The sequence below is a fragment of the Salmo trutta genome, chromosome 27 (assembly GCF_901001165.1).
Source record: "Salmo trutta chromosome 27, fSalTru1.1, whole genome shotgun sequence".
NCBI classification, from domain to species: Eukaryota; Metazoa; Chordata; class Actinopteri; order Salmoniformes; family Salmonidae; genus Salmo; species Salmo trutta.
Window position 1 is genome coordinate 2,544,177 of NC_042983.1, and position 22,892 is coordinate 2,567,068.

At 43.1% G+C, this 22,892-nt stretch overlaps 2 protein-coding genes across 2 annotated transcripts; both read left to right on the forward strand.

Annotated features, from left to right (window-relative positions):
* Positions 1 to 8,575: 8,575 nt before the first annotated feature.
* LOC115164128 (V-set and immunoglobulin domain-containing protein 10) lies at positions 8,576 to 14,709 on the forward strand. The gene is made up of 9 exons (XM_029716317.1): positions 8,576 to 8,892; positions 9,070 to 9,378; positions 9,902 to 10,207; positions 10,512 to 10,660; positions 10,783 to 10,933; positions 11,771 to 12,055; positions 13,603 to 13,716; positions 13,958 to 14,116; positions 14,377 to 14,709. The coding sequence occupies exons 1-9, from the start codon at positions 8,841 to 8,843 to the stop codon at positions 14,454 to 14,456; spliced, it is 1,605 nt and encodes a 534-aa protein (XP_029572177.1). The 5' UTR covers positions 8,576 to 8,840; the 3' UTR covers positions 14,457 to 14,709.
* A 1,074-nt stretch (positions 14,710 to 15,783) lies between these two features.
* wsb2 (WD repeat and SOCS box containing 2) lies at positions 15,784 to 22,859 on the forward strand. The gene is made up of 9 exons (XM_029716318.1): positions 15,784 to 16,108; positions 18,354 to 18,522; positions 18,714 to 18,925; positions 19,031 to 19,162; positions 19,310 to 19,413; positions 19,562 to 19,758; positions 19,860 to 19,949; positions 20,035 to 20,151; positions 22,169 to 22,859. The coding sequence occupies exons 1-9, from the start codon at positions 16,069 to 16,071 to the stop codon at positions 22,377 to 22,379; spliced, it is 1,272 nt and encodes a 423-aa protein (XP_029572178.1). The 5' UTR covers positions 15,784 to 16,068; the 3' UTR covers positions 22,380 to 22,859.
* Positions 22,860 to 22,892: the final 33 nt, after the last annotated feature.

The following is a 22,892-nucleotide window of genomic DNA, read 5'->3' on the forward strand; positions in this document are numbered from 1 at the left end:
CTCCCCCGATTGCTCAGTTTGGCCGGGCGGCCAGCTCTAGGAAGAATCTTGGTGGTTCCAAACATCTTTCATTTAAGAATGATGGAGGCCACTGTGTTCTTGGGGACCTTCAATGATGCAGAAATGTTTTGGTACCCGTCTCCATCTCTGTACCCCGACAGTCCTGTCTCGGAGCTCTATGGACAATTCCTTTGACCTCATTGCTTGGTTTTTACTCTGACATAAACTATCAACTGTGGGACCTTATATAGACAGGTGTGTGCCTTTCCAAATCATGTCCAATCAATTAAATTTACCACAGGTGGACTCCAATCAAGTTGAAGAAACATCTCAAGGATGGTCAATGGAAACAGGATGCACCTGAGCTCAATTTCGTAAGTAAGGTATTTCTGTTTAAAACAATTATTAAATTAGAATAAAATTCAAAACCTTTTTTCACTTTGTCATTATGGGGTATTGTGTGTAGATTTTTTTGGTTTGTTGCCATTTTAGGATACGACTATAATGTAACAATATGGAAAAAGTCAAGAGGTCTGAACTCTTTCCGAATGCATTGTGTATATATACAGTTGAAGTCAGAAGTTTACATACACTTAGGTTGGAGTCATTAAAACTCATTTTTCAAACACTCCACAAATGTCTTGTTAACAAACTATAGTTTTGGCAAGTCGGTTAGGACATCTACTTTGTGCATGACACAAGTAGTTTTTCCAACAATTGTTTACAGACAGATTATTTCACTTATAATTCACTGTATCACAATTCCAGTGGGTCAGAAGTTTACATACACTAAGTTGACTGTGCCTTTAAACAGCTTGGAAAATTCCAGAAAATGAAGTCATGGCATTAGAAGCTTCTGATAGGCTAATTGACATCATTTGAGTCAATTGGAGGTGTACCTGTGGATGTATTTCAAGGCCTACCTTCAAACTCAGTGCCTCTTTGCTTGACGTCATGGGAAAATCAAAAGAAATCAGCCAAGACCTCAGATAAATTGTAGACCTCTACAAGTCTAGTTCATTCTTGGGAGAAATTTCCAAACACCTGAAGGTTCATCTGTTCAAACAATAGTACGCAAGTACATTTGTATAAACACCATGGGACCACGCAGCCACCATACCGCTCAGGAAGGAGACGCGTTCTGTCTCCTAGAGATGAACGTACTTTGGTGTGAAAAGTGCAAATCAATCCCAGAACAACAGCAAATGACATTGTGAAGATTTTGGAGGAAACAGGTACAAAGTATCTATATCCACAGTAAAACAAGACCTATATCGACATAACCTGAAAGGCCACTCAGGAAGGAAGAAGCCACTGCTCCAAAACTGCCATTAAAAAGCCAGACTACGGTTTGCAACTGCACATGGGGACAAAGATCATACTTTTTGGAGAAATGTCCTCTGGTCTGATGAAACAAAAATAGAACTGTTCGGCCAGAATGAACATCGTTGTGTTCGGAGGGAAAAGGGGGAGGCTTGCAAGCCGAAAAACACCATTCCAACCGTGAAGCATGGGGGTGGCAGCATCATGTTGTGGGGGTGCTTTGCTGCAGGAGGGACTGGTGCACTTCACAAAATAGATGGCATCATTAGCAAGGAAAATTATGTGGATATATTGAAGCAACATCTCAAGACATCAGTCAGGAAGTTAAAGCTTGGTCGCAAAAGGGTCTTCCAAATGGACAATGACACCAAGCATATTTCCGAAGTTGTGGGAAAATGGCTTAAGGACAACAAAGTCAAGGTATTGGAGTGGCCATCACAAAGCCCTGACCTCAATCCCATAGAAAATTTGTGGGCAGAACTGAAAAAGCATATGCGAGCAAGGAGGCCTACAAACCAAACTCAGGAAGAATGGGCCAAAATTCACCCAACTTATTGTGAGAAGCTTGTGGAAGGCTACCCAAAACGTTTGACCCAAGTTAAACAATTTAAAGGCATTGCTACCAAATACTAATCAAGTGTGTGTTAACTTCTGACCCACTGGGAATGTGATGAAAGAAATAAAAGCTGAAATAAATCATTCTCTCTATTATTATTCTGACATTTCACATCCTTAAAATAAAGTGGTGATCCTAACTGACCTAAGACAGGGAATTTTTTATAGGATTAAATGTCAGGAATTGTGAAAAACTGAGTTGAAATGTATTTGGCTAAGGTGTATATAAACTTCCAACTTCAACTGTATATATATATATATATATATATATATGTTTAGCTAAACAAGTGGGGTTCAAAACAATAATGGGTCGCCACTGCATGACATACAGCACTGTCACGCAAGTTAATGTTTCCGACATTTTTGGACATTTTAGTTACCACAAATCACAAAGAAAACACTAATTGCCTCCACTATTCCAGCACCATTTCAACATCATCAAATCAAATTGTATTTGTCACATGCGCCGAATTTAACCAGTGTAGACATTACACGGAAATTCTTACTTACAAGTCCTTAACCAATAATGCAGTTCAAGAAATAGAGTTAAGAAAATATACTGCTCAAAAAAATAAAGGGAACACTTAAACAACACAGCCTAGATCTGAATGAAAGAAATCATCTTATTAAATACTCTTTTCTTTACATAGTTGAATGTGCTGACAACAAAATCACACAAAAATAGTCAATGGAAATCCAATTTATCAACCCATGGAGGTCTGGATTTGGAGTCACACTCAAAATTAAAGTGGAAAACCACACTACAGGCTGATCAAACTTTGATGTAATGTCCTTAAAACAAATCAAAATGAGGCTCAGTAGTGTGTGTGGCCTCCACGTGCCTGTATGACCTCCCTACAACGCCTGGGCATGCTCCTGATGAGGTGGCGCATGGTCTCCTGAGGGATCTCCTCCCAGACCTGGACTAAAGCATCCGCCAACTCCTGGACAGTCTGTGGTGCAACGTGGCGTTGGTGGATGGAGCGAGACATGATGTCCCAGATGTGCTCAATTGGATTCAGGTCTGGGGAACGGGCGGGCCAGTCCATAGCATCAATGCCTTCCTCTTGCAGGAACTGCTGACACACTCCAGCCACATGAGGTCTAGCATTGTCTTGCATTAGGAGGAACCCAGGGCCAACCGCACCAGCATATGGTCTCACAAGGGGTCTGAGGATCTCATCTCGGTACCTAATGGCAGTCAGGCTACCTCTGGCGAGCACATGGAGGGCTGTGCGGCCCCCCAAAGAAATGCCACCCCACACCATGACTGACCCACCACCAAACCGGTCATGCTGGAGGATGTTGCAGGCAGCAGAACGTTCTCCACGGCGTCTCCAGACTCTGTCACGTCTGTCACGTGCTCAGTGTGAACCTGCTTTCATCTGTGAAGAGCACAGGGCGCCAGTGGCGAATTTGCCAATCTTGGTGTTCTCTGGCAAATGCCAAACGTCCTACACGGTGTTGGGCTGTAAGCACAACCCCCACCTGTGGACGTCGGGCCCTCATACCACCCTCATGGAGTCTGTTTCTGACCGTTTGAGCAGACACATGCACATTTGTGGCCTGCTGGAGGTCATTTTGCAGGGCTCTGGCAGTGCTTCTCCTGCTCCTCCTTGCACAAAGGCGGAGGTAGCGGTCCTGCTGCTGGGTTGTTGCCCTACTACGGCCTCTTGATGTACTGGCCTGTCTCCTGGTAGCGCCTCCATGCTCTGGGCACTACGCTGACAGACACAGCAAACCTTCTTGCCACAGCTCGCATTGATGTGCCATCCTGGATGAGCTGCACTACCTGAGCCACTTGTGTGGGTTGTAGAATCCGTCTCATGCTACCACTAGAGTGAAAGCACCGCCAGCATTCAAAAGTGACCAAAACATCAGCCAGGAAGCATAGGAATTGAGAAGTGGTCTGTGGTCCCCACCTGCAGAACCACTCCTTTATTGGGGGTGTCTTGCTAATTGCCTATAATTTCCACCTGTTGTCTATTCCATTTGCACAACAGCATGTGAAATTTATTGTCAATCAGTGTTGCTTCTGTCATGACGTTGGCCTGTGGGTAAGATTTATGACCCCCCCCATAAATACCTTTCTCCCTTCCCCTCTCTGACCCTACTGAAGGACTTGAATAGCCTGTGTTAAATATAGAGAGTCTGGGAACATCAAACAAATGGGGAAAGGAACCATATTTTGGTAATAAAACCAAGTTGGAAATATGCTTTGGAACGTAATGAGTATGGATGTCCAGTTGTCATCTGAGACATTATGACTGATGACAGGATGACATAAACTGTACCTGGGAAAGTATCCACCCTCTAGTTATCAGAGTCACCTGGAATTGTTATGCAATTGAAATGTTTGATATTGAAATTGTTTGTTAGGAGATTAAATGTAATTTTAGCTTCCAAATGAGAGAATTGGGTTTTCATAAGGAAAGTGCCCTGCTTGATCAGTGGCCCAACCCTGTGAAGAGACAGGGGTTATAAACGATGAAACACCTCCATCCCCCTCTCCACTATATAAGCCTTTGATGAAAAGATAACCAGGTGGTTCCAGTACGGGAGGTCTGCAGCCTCTACGTTAGAAGGACACACATGTCAAGGACAGAACTAAGCCAACCTCGGCGTGAGCTATGGTATGAACTGGTATGAACTTTGAGCTTATTCACTATACAGAAGTGATACTTCCTAGCCGTTGAGTTAGCAGCGGCCGCTGTAGACGTGGGCTAGGAAAGGACGGACGACGGATCCAGTCTAACAGACGGACGAAGATACCACCACGTATCCAATTTACCACCAGAGACATTCTTAAGAGTTTACAGGAAGATCTGTTGGCCAACCCGGCCAGCATCTACGACCAATCTACCGAAGCGCAGCTCAGAGTAAATATTTATTGCATTTTCCTTTTCCAAATGGGCGGTAATTTAGAATGCATAAGATAATGTATTTACGATAGCATAGCTGCTGTTTCTCTGTTCCTAAATCTTCCCGCTCTTTCATTCAAGCCCAACCCCCTTTCCTTTGTGTAACCAGCCATGATACAGGTTCCGTCCACCAGGACGTTTTCTGTATGACATCATTTGTATTCTGTGTATATGTAATTCTGTGTGATTAGTTTAGGTATTTAGTAAATAAATGATTAAACCCAATTTTGTATTGCTGATTCAACTTGTTAGCCAGGGTTCGTGAAGATAGCCAAGAATTTACAACTTTCATTATGAGACTGAAAATAAGATAAGGGTTAATATTGACTGCTATCGATGTAAAATATTACTAAGTATTTTAAGAGTTTATTCGGAAGATAACGGCTCTATAAACGTTCTTCCGTGGTGCCCCGACTTTCTAGTTAATTACATTTACATGATTAGCTTAATCAGGTAATATTAATTACAGAGAAATCATTTTATAAGTTAGCATGTCATATCACTTAATCCGGCATAGCCAAAGACACGACACTTCCTAAGTGGACAGTTTGATATCACAGAAGTGTGATTGACTTGGAGTTACATTGTGTTGTTTAAGTGTTCCCTTTATTTTTTTGAGCAGTGTATTTACTCAATAAGCTAAAAATAAAAAATAAAAAGTACCAAGACAATTATATAACAAAAACGAGGCTATTTACAGGGGGTACCAGTACAGAGTCAATGTGCGGGGGTACAGGTTAGTCGAGGTCATTTGTAAAGTGACTATGCATAGACTATAAACAGCGAGTAGCACAGTGTAAAAAAAAACAGGGTTGGGGGGTTGTCAATGTAAAAAAGGTCAGGGTGGCCATTTGATTAATTGTTCAACAGTTTTATTGCTTGGGGTAGAAGCTGTTAAGGAGCCTTTTGGTCCTAGACTTGGCACTCCGGTACCGGTTGCCGTGCGGGAGCAGAGAGAACAGTCTTTGACTTGGTTGACCGGAGTCTTTGACTATTTTTTGGGTCTTCCTCTGACACCGCCTAGTATATAGGTCCTGTATGTCAGAAAGCTTTGCCCCAGTGATGTACTGGGTCGTACTCACTACCCTCTGTAGCGCCTTATGGTCGGATGCCGAGCAGTTGCCATAACCTGGCGGTGATTCAACAGGTCAGGATGCTCTCGATGGTGCAGCTGTAGAACTTTTTGAGGATCTGGGGACCCATGCCAAATCTTTTCAGTTTCCTGAGGGGGAAAAGGTGCTGTCATGCATCTTCACAACTGTCTTGGTGTGTTTGGACCATGATAGTTTGTTGGTGATGTGGACACTCTCGACCCGCTCCACTTCAGCCCCGTCAATGTCATTTTCCTATAGTCCACGATCAGCTCCTTTGTCTTGCTCACATTGAGGAAGAGGTTGTTGTCCTGGCACCACACTGCCAGGTCTCTGACCTCCTCCCTATAGGCTGTCTCATCGTTGTTGGTGATCAAGGCTACCACTGTTGTGCCATCAGCAAACTTAATAATGGTGTTGGAGTCGTGCTTGGCAACTGCGGGTAGGTGAACAAGGAGTACAGGAGGGGACTAAGTACGCTCCCCTGAGGGGCCCCAGTGTTGAGGATCAGCCTGGCAGATGTGTTGTTGCCTATCCTTACCACCTGGTTGCGGCCCGTCAGGAAGTCCAGGATCCAGTTGCAGAGGGAGGTGTTTTAGTCCCAGGGTCCTTAGCTTAGTGATGAGCTTTGTGGGTACTATGGTGTTGAACGCTGAACTGTAGTCAATGAACAGCATTCTCACATAGGTGTTCCTTTTGTCCAGGTGGGAAAGGGCAGTGTGGAGTATGATTGAGATTAAGTCATCGGTGGATCTGTTGTGGCGGTATGCGAATTGGAGTGAGTCTAAGGTTTCCGGCATGATGGTTCCTGATGTGAGCCATGACCAGCCTTTCAAAGCACTTGAAGGCTACTGACATGAGTACTACGGGTCGATAGTCATTTAGGCAGGTTACCACAGTGTTCTTGGGCACAGGGACTATGGTGGTCTGCTTAAAATATGTTGGCATTACAGACTCGGACAAGGAGAGGTTGGCCAGTAAGGAGAATTAAGTAAAACCACAGGTCCAAATCCCTATCTCCATCCATGGCTAATTTAGGAAAGGGACAATTTTAGCTATCTAGCCACTGGACAACTTTCTTTTGGTGTGCCAGGACCATTCACAGTTGAGCTTGCTCAGTTCAGCTCAACGCTGGTTGGCTAATTTGTTATACTTTTTTGTCAAGAGGAGGCCAGACTCCTAGCTGACTTCCCTTGCCTTCAATGCTACATGTGGCAACAATGTCATATTCGTTTGAACCAGACAGAATGAGATAGATGGCCTATACGTAGCGAGATAGAGGGGCGCTGTTTCGCTCGCTCGGGTGCTTTCTCCTGTACATTCGGTCTCTTGTGAATTTAAGGAAAGTTATGAAACACAGAAAGACGAAAGATAAATTATTTTTTGTTTTCAAAACATTTTATTTGTCAAATGTTTTGGGAAGCCTTGCTTCCCTTGGCATCCATAAATACATGCCACTGCTGTAAAGTTTGGTGGAGGAGGAATAATGGTCTATGCCTGTTTTTCATGGTTTGCGCTAGGTCCAGGGAAGGGAAATCTTAACACTACAGCATACAATTACATTCTAGACGATTCTGTGCTTCCAACTTTGTGGCAACAGTTTGTGGAAGGCCCTTTCCTCTTTCAGCTTGAAAGAGGTGCCATTCCCCAGGTGCTCTCATTTGTTGACTTTTGTAACCGTAAAAGCCTTGGTTTCATGCATGTTAACATTAGAAGCCTCCTCCCTAAGTTTGTTTTATTCACTGCTTTAGCACACTCTGCCAACCCGGATGTCTAGCCGTGTTGTCACGTCCTGACCCTTGTAAGATGTCATTTTCTATAGTAGAGTAGGTCAGGGCGTGACAGGGGGTGTTTTGGGGTGGTTTTCTTGTTTTCTGTTTCTATGTTGTTTTTCTAGGTTTCTATCTCTATGTTGGGGTTGTTGGGATGATCTCCAATTAGAGGCAGCCGGTTCTCGTTGTCTCTAATTGGAGATCATATTTATGTAGGGGGTTTTCCATTTGTTTTTGTGGGTTGTTAATTTTTGAGGAGTGTTATTTTCTCTGCATCACGGTTTGTTGTTTTGTTGTTACAAGTATTTTGGTGTGTTGCAAATGTTTCACGGAATAAATAAACATGTGGAACTACAACCATGCTGCGTGTTGGTCCGATCCTTTGAACAGCCGTGACACGTGTCTGAATCCTGGCTTAGGAAGACCACCAAAAACCTTGAAATGTTCATCCCCAACTATAACATTTTCCGACAAGATAGAACTGCCAAATGGGTTGGTGTTGCAGTCTACTGTGTAGAGATTCATTCTACCATCTTAACCGGTGAGAAATATATTTTCCATAACCTATAATATAGTATTTTCAGCAGTTTGAAGTTGGTGTACAAAGCCGAAAGTAAAAGATGCAAAAACGAAACAAAAGAATGGGGAGCATAGATAGAGCACATAGAACACAGAATTGTTAGACTTGCTGTCAATAAGAATGACATATCTATAACTCTGATGTCTATGTGAATTTGGTCTGGTCGCACAAAAGGTTACATATTGCAACTGGGAAGGGTTTATCGCGACAACTGACTGAACCGATTTGTCTCCACACTCGACTCAGCTACGCGACATGCGTCATCCATTTGGGCACTAGGCGTGTCCATAATGCCTCTCCCCGAGTAAACAGCCAGGTAGTCAAATAGGTTAAAATATGTAGTATGTGGCAGTTCCATGGAAAAGAGACATGTTGAATTATGGCCTATGGATCTATTATCTACTCTAAGCAGTCTCGTGTAAATACGTGTAGAGTTGTCTTGTGTCATAGCACGTACAACAGGTAGTCAGGTAAACTGCTGACATTGGCAACCGAGCTTTTGTTTAACTTGAAATCAGGCTATACAGCAGGAATAATCATGAAGGCATTCTCAGTTGCAATTTTTCTTCTTCTGTTCATGCATCAGACAGGTGAGTGTCCACTTGTGACATGTTTATAAATCGACTATGTAACCTAAAAAGTGGACTTAGCCTAATAAGTTATACAGTGAAATTAGTTTATATTAGGTCAATGTTTTGATCTTTGTGGTGCTCACTTCTACTATTTGATAATCGTGTCTCATCTCTTGCTTATTGTTTTTATGAAAGTTGCAGCAAATGGGCGCCCAGATAAAACTACTGTAATTAAAACTCTGGGGGCGAATATTCTACTTCCGTGTTGGAACACTGCGACGAATGTGACTCCCTCCTTCACGCGATGGATGAAGAATGGACAGTTTATCATTGGCCGAAATCATTCCATAATTCCAACACCTTCAAGTGAAGGGCACCTGACGATAATGTACAATCAAAGCTTGTACATCAATGGACTAGCTTTATCAGATGAGGGGATATATCTTTGTGATTCCTTACCCCATGACAACAACACTCAAACAAGTCTGACATTGCAAATAGTCAGTAAGTATATGTTTTCTAATGTAACAATGTGTGTGTTGGTGTCATTCTTGTATAATGAATTGTATATTCATTACATTGCCAAAAGTATGTGGACACACCTTCAATTAGTCGATTCGGCTATTTCAGCCTCACTCCGTTGCTGACAGGTGAATAGAATCGAGCATTTTTGGTCTATTGCCCTGGCTCCAAATTCCTTGAAACTGGTTCTTCCGGAATATTTGCTGCAGTGGCTAGTTTCATGGATAACAGTTACTGTAGATGTATGTCCATGTATCCTGTAGCCATTTGAATGAGCATGATAAGAGGGTATTTGCGGGTGATCTTAAATACTGTACCTTGAAGAGCATTGAACTGTCTGATATTAATGAATAAGGACTGAGAAGGATCTCTAAAGAGAATGCTATCGGTCCACATTGCTCAATAATGAAACATTGTAACAATGCTTGATTGTTGTATAATGTGAAGACTGTATTCAAGTGGAAAGTGTATGCCTACGAAACCACCTTATGTTGACCTCTTACAGGTTGTCCTGGCAATGGCATCACAGACATCCACCCAGCCACAACCCTTTCCAATGGGACCCTCGTCGTCCACAGGGGTTCCACGGTGTTGTTCAACTGCTCCAGCTGGTCCTATCCCTCCCAGCGTCTGACCTGGGAGTTTCAGGGTGTGGCGTACAGAAATGACTCTCTGACAGCGGGCAGTGGGTCCTGGCTGGACTTCAGGATAGAGGACATCCAACCCACAGCTCAGGGGAACTACATATGTAGAGCCCAGAACTCAGTTTCCCAGAAGGAAGTTGGCTGGAGCAAAGAGCTGCTTGTATACTGTAGGTGGCTATAAGGGTAATAGACTCACTAGTCTCTGATACTGGGATCTGTCTTCTGTGATTGCCATGGGCTTAGTGATAATAAAATGAAATAAAATCTCAATGTCAATACTGTTTTGTTTATCTGCAGTTGCCACTGGCTATATACCTGGTACCAAATGGTGCCCTATTTGTTTAGATTAACGAAAATAATAAATCGTATTATCATAAAAATGCAAATGGTACCTGGTTTGTTATTACTGTGTAATTACTCAAATACCAAATCAATTCTATACCGTAAAATTAACTGCTTCCATTTCTCTAGATTCCCCAGAGAAGCACCCGGAGTGTCAGTGGAAGATTGGGAAGGACCCGTCCCATGTCCAGTTTAACTGCAGCTGGTTTGGAGGCTACCCCTCTCCCACGTTACTCTGGGGGGAGAAACATCAAGTGCCAGCGAGCCAGGGGAACGAGGTGTTTATTTGGGTGTTTTTTGGGGACAATTTAAAAACACAATTTAATGGGATACAATGCATTTAAAATAATTGACGGTAACACAAAAGTGTAACAACTTATTTCCATTGTGGTCCTCTTAGGTGGCTGGACAGCTGATGGAGTCGGAGGTGACAGACCGTCTAGTGATAAATCTGAACAGGTCGTTGTTGTTCGACGGGCAGACGCTGAAGTGTGATGGGTATCATCCTATGATTAGTACAGAAGACGAGAAGTTCTGCTCCTTCACGCTCAGTAAGAAATATAAGAGACACCCTGCAAACTAGTCAACATCTGCTATGCTTTATGTTTACTTTTCAGATTTATGGTTTCTGTATTGCAAATACTGTAGAAAGACACCCTGAAACGTATCAATGTTTAGTTCACTTCAGTTCAGGTCAACTCTTGTTTATTTCCGCTTTTAAACAACTGTATGGTTTCTGCAACTGTACAAAGCTCAGAATGTTAGCCAGGTGTGAAACCATTCAGTGGCACACAGCAAGTGTGTTTTCTGCAATTCCAGAAAGGCGTGCCGAGGGATATTTGAAAGGTTACTCAAACAATGAAAAAGCGCCAAAGAACCTCTTACTCAGCCACACCTCTCCAGTGTGTGTGTGTGCATCCTTATATCTAATATAAATGTTGTTGTTTTTTAATCGGATATTTTAACGGGTAAGTTGACTGAGGACACATTCTCATTTACAGCAACGACCTGAGGAATAGTTACAGGGGAGAGGAGATGAATGAGCCAATTGTAAACTGGGGATGATTAAGTGACAGTATGAGGGCCAGGTTGGGAATAAAGCCAGGACACCCATCTCGAAAGGCAGCACCCTACACAGGGTAATGTCCCCAATCACTGCCCTTGGGATATTTTTTTAGACCAGAAGAAAGAGTGCCTCCTACTGGCCCTCCAACACTACTTCCAGCAGCATCTGGTCTCCCATCTAGGGACTGACCAGGACCAACCTTGCTTAGCTTCAGAAGCAAGCCAGCAGTGGGATGCAGGGTGGTATGCTTCTGGCTCAATTGTAATTATGTGTAATTATATCCCTGGCCCAGTCTAACACCCTGTTTCTTTTCATCTCCCAGAGTCTCCCTATCCTGAAGGGGAACCACTGGTCACAGCTCTTGAAGGCACCAACATCACATTAACCTGTAAAGAGTCCAGCTCTCTGCCTCCAGCCCTCACCACCTGGCAGAGGACAGCCCAGCAGGAGGATGTGGTACCCAGCCCCAAGTATGTCCTGTTAGGACAGGGCCCCACCTTCACCCTCACCATAGTCAACATCACCAAGCAGGACGAGGGCCTCTACTTCTGCAGGAGTGAGAACCCACTGATGGTCCGCGAGCTGGAGATCTATTTAACAGTTAAAAGTGAGTTAAGACTGAGTTGAGTGTCGGGGCGTCTGTGTGTGCATGCACCTAATTTTCCTTCCTGTAAGAAAATTGTGGGACTATGGGAAATTGTATAGAAAACGTATCTAGAGATTGATTATGGCCCTAGTGATAATTTGTTTATAATCATAAAGGCCAGGTGTGGGGGATCTTTATCAGAACAAAACCATTTGTGAACATGCTTAGTGCATCACTGCCTGTTATGGCAACGGCTCGGCCTCTGACCGCAAGGCACTACAGAGGGTAGTGCGAACGCCCAGTACATCACTGGGGCTAAGCTTCCTGCCGTCCAGGACCTCTATACCAGGCGGTGTCAGAGGAAGGCTCTAAAAATTGTCAAAGACTCCAGCCACCCTAGTCATAGAGTGTTCTCTCTGCTACCGCACGGCAAGCGGTACCAGAGCACCAAGTCTTGATCCAAGAGGCTTGAAACGGCTGCTCCAGTTTCAACTGTTCAACCGTTCTGCCTGCGGCTATGGAACCCTGACCTATTCACCGGACGTGCTACCTGTCCCAGACCTGCTGTTTTCAACTTTCTAGAGACAGCAGGAGTGGTAGAGATACTCTGAATGATCGGCTATGAAAAGACAACTGACATTTACTCATGAGGTGCTGACCTGTTGCACCCTCGACAACCACTGTAATTATTATTATTTGACCCTGCTGGTCATCTATGAACATTTGAACATCTTGGCCATGTTCTGTTATAATCTCCACCCGGCAAAGCCAGAAGAGGACTCGCCACCCCTCATAGCCTGGTTCCTCTCTAGGTTTCTTCCTAGGTTTTGGCCTTTCTAGGGAGTTTTTCCTAGCCACCGTGCTTCTACACCTGCATTGCTTGCTGTTTAGGGTTTTAGGCTGGGTTTCTGTACAGCACTTTGAGATATCAGCTGATGTAAGGAGGGCTATATAAATACATTATATTTGATTCTAAACAGCTTCTACCCCCAAGCCATAAGACTCCTAAACATCTAGTCAAATGGCTAGCCAGACTATTTGCATTGCCCCCCCCCTCCCCTCTCCACACCACTGCCACTCTCTGTTGTCATCTTTGCATAGTCACTTTAATGAATTAACTCTACCTACATGTACATACTACCTCAACTAACCGGTGCCCCCGCACATTGACTCTGTGCCGGCACCCCCCTGTATATATTGTTATTTTTTTACTGCTGCTCCTTAAATACATGTTAATTTTATCTCTTATTCTTATACATACATTTTTTTAAGCTGCACTGTTGGTTAGGGACTCGTAAGTAAGCATTTCACTGTTGTATTCGGCGCATGTGACTAATAACATTTGATTTGTAATAGAGGTATAGACACAGAAGACCATACTTATAAACAAAACCTAACAAAGGCAGGTGCAGAAAGGTAGCATGGCAATACCTTCTTTGGAATGTCGATAAACTTGTTGCCTCTCCTTGTGAGAGATTCTTGTACATTCATGTCCCTTTAGCGACATGTAAGCATGCCTAATGAGAGACTAAAACATGTCTAATCTAGTTTTTTTTTTTTTTTCTCAGCCTCATCTCAATCCACTGGAGCAATCATTGGGATATTCCTAGCCATTTTGATCGTAGGATCTGGGATTGTTATCGCTAAAACAGTATATTCCAGCCGTGACCGAATTTGCCTGGGTAAAACCTTTTTTCCCCATGAATTGCATTGTTCCTTTTGTTACAAGAGCTTTTAAGTTAGCTCATCTGCCTTTGTTTATTATTGTGTAATTTCATGAAAGGTGAAAGAAAAAGATCCATCAACCTAACCTTAAAGATAAGATATACTTTGATGATGACTGACTTGGAAAGTTACTGACTTGCAAAAATATATATTTAAATACTAACAACCAATTTTGAAATTGATATTTTTTTATTACAGGTAATGGATTTGAGCGAATGGAGGAGGAGAGGGAAGATGTGTTGAGCCTGGTAGAGTCTGATGAAGAGGTGTTTCCTGAAGCAGTACCCAGACTGCCACCTCTATCTCTGACTAACGGACACAGCACTACACTTGTACAAATACATCGAATCTCATCCAGTAAGACATGATTCTAGCTGCTTCCTGCTTGTAGAAGGGAGGATTGCCCACTGGGGTACTAGCTGCATATATTTGTTTTGAAAAGGTGTAGGCCCGTTCTATATTACATGATGAAGGCAAGTAATGTGATCGTAATGTTGTAATTGCATGTATCCGTAATTTAGTGTGGATAGAACTGTAACTATTCTGTTTCTGTTTTGTATTGACCTCATACTGTATATGCAGCTTTAACCCAAATCTGTAAACCATCTCTTTTTCAGATGACCATGAAGATGAAGAAATTGTTGAACATCCATTACAGCTAGAAAATACAGATATGGAAGAACTTGTCACATTTTAGGTGTTGGAAGATTGATATTCTTTAAAACATTACATAAAAACAAAGATAACATTTCACTACCTATGAAACTGTGAAAAGATGTGTAATTATTGGTGGTTGGCTTTCACAGTAGCCTATGTCGATGTATGGGTGAGCTTTTTATCATCCATTTCACTTTTTTGTTTTCGCTTCAGGCTTATTAATTGATAATTAACAGGGTTATTTTAAATGAATTGTTGCCATTTGTCTCAATAAATGACATTTTTCACAATAATGTAACATTTCATAACATTTTGTATCACTTAAACACAAAATAAACCTGAATAAAAAAGCATAGGCGGGGTGAGTTACACCCCCATTTGCCCTCAGCACAGCCTCAATTCGTTGGGGCATGGACAAAAAAAGGTGTTGAAAGCGTTCCACAGGGATGCTGGCCCATGTTGATGTCAATGCTTCCCACAATTGTGATATCTGGATATCTTTTGGGTGGTGGACCCTTCTTGATACACACGGGAAACTGTTGAGTGTGAAAAATCCAGCAGCGTTGCAGTTCTTTGCAAACTCAAACTGACTGGCACCTACAACCATGCCCCATTCAAAGGTACTTAAATGTTTTGTCTTGCCCATTCATCCTCTGAATGGCAACCACACAAACCATGTCTCAAGGCTTAAAACTCTTAAACCTCCACTTCATTGTCACTGATTAAAGGGGATTTAACAAGTGACATCAATAAGGGATCATAGTTTTCACCTGGTCAGTCTATTTCAGGGGTACTCAACTCTTACCCTACGAGGTCCGGAGCCTGCTGGTTTTCTGTTCTACCTGATAATGAATTGCACACACCTGTTGTCCCAGGGCTAAATCAATCCCTGATTAGAGGGGAACAATGAAAAAATGAAGTGGAGCTGGCTTCGAGGTCCAGAGTTGAGTTTGAGCGGTCTATTTCATGGAAAGAGCAGGTGTTCCTAATGCTTTGTACGCTGTTTCGCTCTCTCTTTCTCTTTTTTATTAATGAACAACGTATACAATTTACAAGTTGGAATGAGCAGGGGTGCAACTTTAGTTTTAGAAGTGGTGGGAACATAATAATACATTTTTGTATCCAGTCGGATAAACACTCCAAACAGCCTACCCGACGTTCCGAGGCGTCCGCATGGTCCTAAAGTTCACTGTTACAAAATAAATGTATCACATTACAATGATAAAACTGGGGGGGGGACAAAAATGCAATTTCAGAATGTGGGGGGGACATGTCCCTGGGAATGAGTATGCTTATCAATAGATCAAACAAGCCCAAGACGAGTCCATGTTACTTAATAGAAAACAAGGGCACGTGTGGCAAGGTAGCCAATCCTATCGCATTGGAGGAATGGAATTTTACTGTACAGGAAATGAGATGAATTCTTCTTTGACTTACATTTCTCTACCGAAAGCTTAAAAAAACACTATTTGGCTATATCACGTCATTTAGCGATCCGAATATACAGTATGCGCTCTATTTTTCTCTCGGAATATGGCATTTTAACATGGGATTATTGACTAGACGGCATTGTTAGATAATCAGGAAGTATAGACAGTAACCCGATCAAGAATGTGATAACCTGCTTCCGTCAACATCTAAAATTTGCAAAAATGTGTTCATTAAAAGACAACATTCGGCGCATACGGCCAGGTACGTTCCATTTTATTTATAGGACTATAATAAAACAATATACAGGTAACTGCCAAAAGGAAACACTTGAGTAAATTAGGGTTCTGGCGGCTCTGTTATGGTGTGGGGGTGCATTTTGCTGGCATGGTTTAGGTCCACCGAGGGCAAGGTAAACGCCAATAAATACATACACAGCCATTCTGAGTGATCACCTTCAACCTTTGATTAATAATTTATATCCTGGTGGGAGTGGTTTCTTCCAGGATGATAATGCCCCCATTCACAGGGCACAAGTGGTGGTCAATGAATGATTTGATGAGCATGAAAACGATTTTTTATTGGGCAACGAAAATGTGGGCCGCCAGTTGGGGAACCCTGATGTAAACCATATGCCATGATCTCAACTCAAATTAACACTTATGGGAGACTCGAGCAGCGCCTGAGACAGCGTTTTCTACCACCATCTACAAAACAGCAATTGATGGAATTTCTCGTGGAAGAATGGTGTAGTATCCCTACAATAGAGTTCCAGACACTTGTAGAATCTATGCCAAGGCTGTTCTGGCGGCTCGTAGGGACCCAACACCCAGTTAAGACACTTTATGTTGGTGTTTCCATTATAGCTTTCAGAAACAGTCAATCCCATGTAGAAGTCGTGAGAAAGGAAAGGGAAAAATTGCCAAATGAACAGCTGGCACACTAACAAATATACTCAGCAAAAAAATAAACGTCCTCTCACTGTCAACTGTGTTTATTTTCAGCAAACTTAGCATGTGTAAATATTTGTATGAACATAACAAGATTCAACAACTGAGACATAAACTGAACAAGTTCCACAGACATGTGACTAACAGAAATGGAATAATGTGTCCCTGAACAAAGGGGGGGGTCAAAATCAAACGTAGCAGTCAGTATCTGGTGTGGCCAATGCCACCAGCTGTGGCCACCAGCTGCAGTGCATCTCCTCTTCATGGACTGCACCAGATTTGCCAGTTCTTGCTGTGAGATGTTGCCCCACTCTTCCACCAAGGCACCTGCAAGTTCCCAGACATTTCTGGGGGGAATGGCCCTAGCCCTCACCCTCTGATTCAACAGGTCCCAGATGTGCACAATGGGATTGAGATCCAAGCTCTTCCCTGGCCATGGCAGAACACTGACATAGCTGTCTTGCAGGAAATCACGCACAGAACGAGCAGTATGGCTGGTGGCATTGTCATGCTGGAGGGTCATGTCAGGATCAGCCTGCAAGAAGGGTACCACATGAGGGAGGAGGATGTCTTCCCTGTAACGCACAGCGTTGAGATTGCCTGCAATGACAACAAGCTCAGTCCGATGATGCTGTGACACACCGCCCCAGACCATGACGGACCCTCCACCTCCAAATCGATCCCGCTCCAGAGTACAGGCATCAGTGTAACGCTCATTCCTTCGACGATAAACGCGAATCCGACCATCACCCCTGGTGAGACAAAATCGCGACTCGTCAGTGAAGAGCACTTTTTGCCAGTCCTGTCTGGTCCAGCGACGGTGGGTTTGTGCCCATAGGCGACGTTGTTGCTGGCGATGTCTGGTGAGGACCTGCCTACAACAGGCCTACAAGCCCTCAGTCCAGCCTCTCTCAGCCTATTGCAGACAGTCAGCACTGATGGAGGGATTGTGCGTTCCTGGTGTAACTCGGGCAGTTGTTGCCATCCTGTACCTGTCCTGCAGGTGTGATGTTCGGATGTACCGATCCTGTGCAGGTGTTGTTACACGTGCGATCAGCTTTCCGTCCTGTAGCGCTGTCTTAGGCGTCTCACAGTACGGACATTGCAATTTATTGCCCTGGCCACATCTGCAGTCCTTATGCCTCCTTGCAGCATGCCTAAGGCACGTTCACGCAGATGAGCAGGGACCCTGGGCATCTTTCTTTTGGTGTTTTTCAGAGTCAGTAGAAAGGCCTCTTTAGTGTTCTAAGTTTTCATAACTGTGATCTTAATTGCCTACCGTCTGTAAGCTGTTAGTGTTTTAACGACCGTTCCACAGGTGCATGTTAATTTATTATTTATGGTTCATTGAACAAGCATGGGAAACAGTGTTTAAACCCTTTACAATGAAGATCTGTGAAGTTATTTGGATTTTTACGAATTATCTTTGAAAGACAGGGTCCTGAAAAGGGGACTTTTCTTTTTTTGCTGAGTTTATGTGGAGTATTCACTCAAATGTACTGTATTACGGTAGTCCAACAGCATTAATTGTTTATATTCTAACTTCTCGCCTCTCACAGCTTCCGATGGGCTGATATTGGAATTGAAATCCGCCCACCCTCCATCGCTGGAGGGGCGCGCTGGCTGCGAGACGTGGAGCGTTGATTTCTCTCCAGATGGATCCTGGTTTGCATGGTCCATGGGACACGGAATTGTGTGGGTGATTGCCTGGCCGCTTCGGCATGATAAGTATGTAGGGCCTTTAAAGACTATAGGCCTGTAAATATTCCTCCTTCCTTCCTTCCATCCATTCTTCCTTCCTTCCTAACATTCTTCCTTGCTTCATCTCCTTCCTCATTTGATGGTCTTGATGTTATTCATCAGCAACTCTTGAGTTTTATTCTTCATTTGTTTACTGTCAATAATGCTTGTCCATATAGGGTCAATAGGGTTGAGATTGCCCTAGAGAGCAACAGACAGGACAAGACCCTGAACTGTGGTCAGACAGTGTGGGGGTTGGCGTTTGGACCACGTCCATCAAAGACACCAGCACCTGGAGAAAAAGCAGCATCCTGTGAGAGAGAATCATCCAGACTGCTTCTGGCAACTGGCTTAGACAATGGAGTGATCAAGATATGGGATGTTGTAACTGGTGGGATATCCAACTTAGGACACTGCTCTATTTCATTTATTGACCACATGATGCCAAGTCTCTAATGTTAACGTGCAACTCACAGTGCCCTGATTACATTTTCAGGTCAGCCTCGGTTTGACCTCAAAGGACATGAGGGTATTGCAAGGGACCTGGTCTTCACTCCTAACGAAAAGCTCACCCTCATATCATCCTCTCGAGACAAAACCTTAAGGATATGGGATCTAACCCAGAAAGGTCAGCTATTGTTATACATCTAAAAATCATTCCTCCAAAGGACATTTCTCTCATCTTCTTCAATGCAGAAATTCATGGACATTTTTATTGCATGTGGAATTGACCTTAAACTTCTATATACTGTATCTTTTTCTCTGCCCTCCATAGGTGAAAAGGAGCCACATGTCCTCTCTGGCCACAAGGACTGGGTCAGCTGCTGTAGTGTCTCACCAGACTGCAGCATGATCGCATCGGTCGGCAGGTTTGACAGAGTGAGTTGCCCTTCAGCAGAGGACTCTCCAAGAGAACCACAATAGTTGCTGAAACCGTGCTGAAAAGGAAATGTCTGAGCCAGCAGAGTTTGGTTCGACTCCGCATGGCAGTATGAAAAGGCTATAAAAGTTTTTTTTATTTTACCAGATGGTGTGTCTATGGAGCCTGCGGTCGTACACCTTCATCAGGAACTTAACGGGGATCAACCACAAGACATTCTACCTATTAGCTTCCTGTGACTTCTCTCCCGATGGGGCACTGCTCGCCACCGCAGCCTTCAGTGGTTCCAGTTGGTGGATCGATCTGTGGGACCCCTACACTGCACAGAAATTGTCTACTCTAATGTACATCTTTGTGTGGATAATGATTTGATATGTGTAGCAGGATAATGGTGTGATATGTGTGGTGCATTAGTTGACACATTGTTGCTTTTTCTTTCCAATAGGGATTGCTCTGAGATGTATGGACAGAACCAAATCTCATCATTGAGATTCTCCCCCGAGGGTTTGCAACTGGCTATTGTAACTGAAGACAGGTAAGAGTTTAGTTAAGATCTTTGCACCCTCCTCAACAAATTTAAAAGAGAAAGTGCTAGGCCTTCTGTTTCATGTGTTTCACAGAGCCCTCCAGATGTGGGAGCCAGGACAGAGGGGTATGGTGATGCAGACAAAGGAGGACCGTACCTCCAATGGGCTGTGCTGCAACTTCCATCCACAAGGGGGAGTCGTAGCCACAGGGTAGATTTACTTTACTGGCTCATTCTCATTAGAATAACTTGATACAAACATGAGCCTCAAATCAAACTTTATTTGTCACATGCGCCGAATACAACAGGTAGACCTTACCGTGAAATGCTTACTTACAAGCCCTTAACCAACAATGCAGTTCAAGAAAGATATTTACCAAATAAACTCAAGTAAAAAATTATAAAAAGTAACACAATAACAATAACGAGGCTATATACAAGGGGTACCGGTACCAAGTCAATGTGCAGGGGTACAGGTTAATCGAGGTAATTTTGTACATGTAGGTAGGGGTGAAGTGACTATGCATAGATAATAAACAGTGAGTTGCAGCAGTGTAAAAACAAATGGGGGGGGGGGGGGTGGGTGTCACTGTAAATGATCCCCATTGATTCATTGTTCAGTAGTCTTATGGCTTGGGGGTAGAAGCTATTAAGGAGCCTTTTGGTCCTAGTATTGCTTGCCGTGCAGTAGCAGAGAGAACAGTCTATGACTTGGGTGACTGGAGTCTTTGACCATTTTTTGGGCTTTCCTCTGACACCACCTAGTATATAGGTCCTGGATGGCAGGATGCTTGGCCACGGTGATGTACTGAGCAGTATGCACTACCCTCTGTAGCGCCTTACAGTCAGATGCCATACCAGGCGGTGATGCAACCAGTCGGGATTTTTACATTTTTATTTAACTAGGCAAGTCAGTTAAGAACAATGTAAGAATTCCTATTTTCAATGACGGCCTAGGAACAGTGGGTTAGCTGCCTTGTTCAGGGGCAGAACGACAGATTTGTACCTTGTCAGCTCAGGGATTCGATCTTGTAACCTTTTGGTTACTAGTCCAACGCTCTAACCACTAGGCTACGCTGCCGCCATGCTCTCAATGGTGCAGCTGTAGAACTTTTTGAGGATCTGGGGACCCATGCCAAATCTTTTCAGTCTCCTGAGGAGGAAAAGGTGTTGTGCTGCCCTCTTCATGATTGTCTTGGTGTGTTTGGACCACTAACTCATTTTAGATGCATCCAAGCTCTGTCAGGCCTGGATATAATCAACTATGAGTTATAAGGGTAGAGTTAATAGATAACATTGGAGAGATGGGGAAGACAATACCCCCTTATTTTACACTGATATGAGACTGTTGAAAGCAATTTCCAGAGGGCTTTGTGAATACGGTCCTAGGAATTTGCCTTCACCTTCAGATGCACCTCTAAGATCCTGGCCGTATCCGAATAACCGTACTTGCGTTTTCTAAATAGTAGGCATTTTAGGTATGCGGAAAAATGTAGTTTTATAGGTTTAGTGTGCTTTAAATGCCAGGATGTCATATCCATTTGGGCTTTTCATCCAGTAGAATTCGCTGCACACTATTAAGGGAATCATCTTTTGAGACCCATGTGTGTCTGACATAGGTATGTAAAGGGAGGGTATATTAAGGGTATATTACTGGAAACTTTCAAAGTTTACCAGTAAACTATTATATATATATATATATATTATATATATATGTATATATGTGTATATATATAGGTATGAAAAATGAATCGTATATGAATACAGTTTTTAAAAGTTATTCAAGTATAAATTACCAAAGTTACGATAGATTGCCAAAGAATTTATGTTAATTACCAAAGATTCCGGTAACTATAGTACATTACCAGTAGCTTTGCAACGCTAGTCTGACAACAGCTGATAATTAGCTGAGGGGACGCGCTGTAACAAAATAAACTAATATTGGGAATGAACGCAATTGCGCATTAGATAACGCATTCTCAGTAGGATGAGCCTAGTGTGCTGATATTAGTTGCTTACTACATACTAAACTGTACGTTCTAAATAGTATTTAGTATGATTAGTACACAGTATGCAGTTTAAGTAAGTAGTGGGCAAGACAGATATCAGACTCGACACCCAGTGTTGTTGCAGTTGGTCTTTTTAGTCTTATTTAGTTAGCATATCCATGTAGGAAGGTTAAAACGAGGCAAACAAATTGGCTAATACCCTGTGTGTTATTGTTGCAGGACCAGAGATGGGCACGTGAGGTTTTGGATGGTTCCCAGGTCAGTGCCCAGTCTGTGCCACCTGTGCCGCTCCGTCCTGCGCCACTCAGTCTCCACACACCAGGTGGAGGCCCTCCCCATACCACGCAGGATCCTGGAGTTCCTCACCTACAGAGACATCCCGGACCACTCAGAAGCACGATCTGACCGCTCCTCAGATGAGGAGGAATAGTGACTTTGGGAATGGGTGGAGGAATGTTTCTGGACTCCATTTGTAATGCATTTGAGTTGATGGATGTATTGACTAACTAATGATGGAACAGTCAAAGGAGGAGAGCTTATTATTTGCCTCGTTTACAAATGCATAAAAAGTTGGTGGGAATGTTGTCTGACTGAAATGATGGGACTTTTTAGGACCTTGAGTGGAGTGGATACTTTGTGGTTTACACAAAATCAGTCATGTCTGATCAGCTATTTGTCCAAGGAAATCTCTCAGGATGTCAAAATGGAAATTCACCTGGATGCAATTAGCTAGTGATTATAAACAAACATACAGATGAACTTAAAAAAAAAAAACTCTTACTGGCTAATTTACATAAATGGAAAATGGAAGTTACTAGATCTATATTTTGTGTTAGGGATATATTATAGTATGTAAAGTGACATTTGTGTAATTTTGCTGAGAGTAAATATACATTTTGTATTGTGTAAATTGGTCTATTAAATCAATTCCATGACAGTCTAA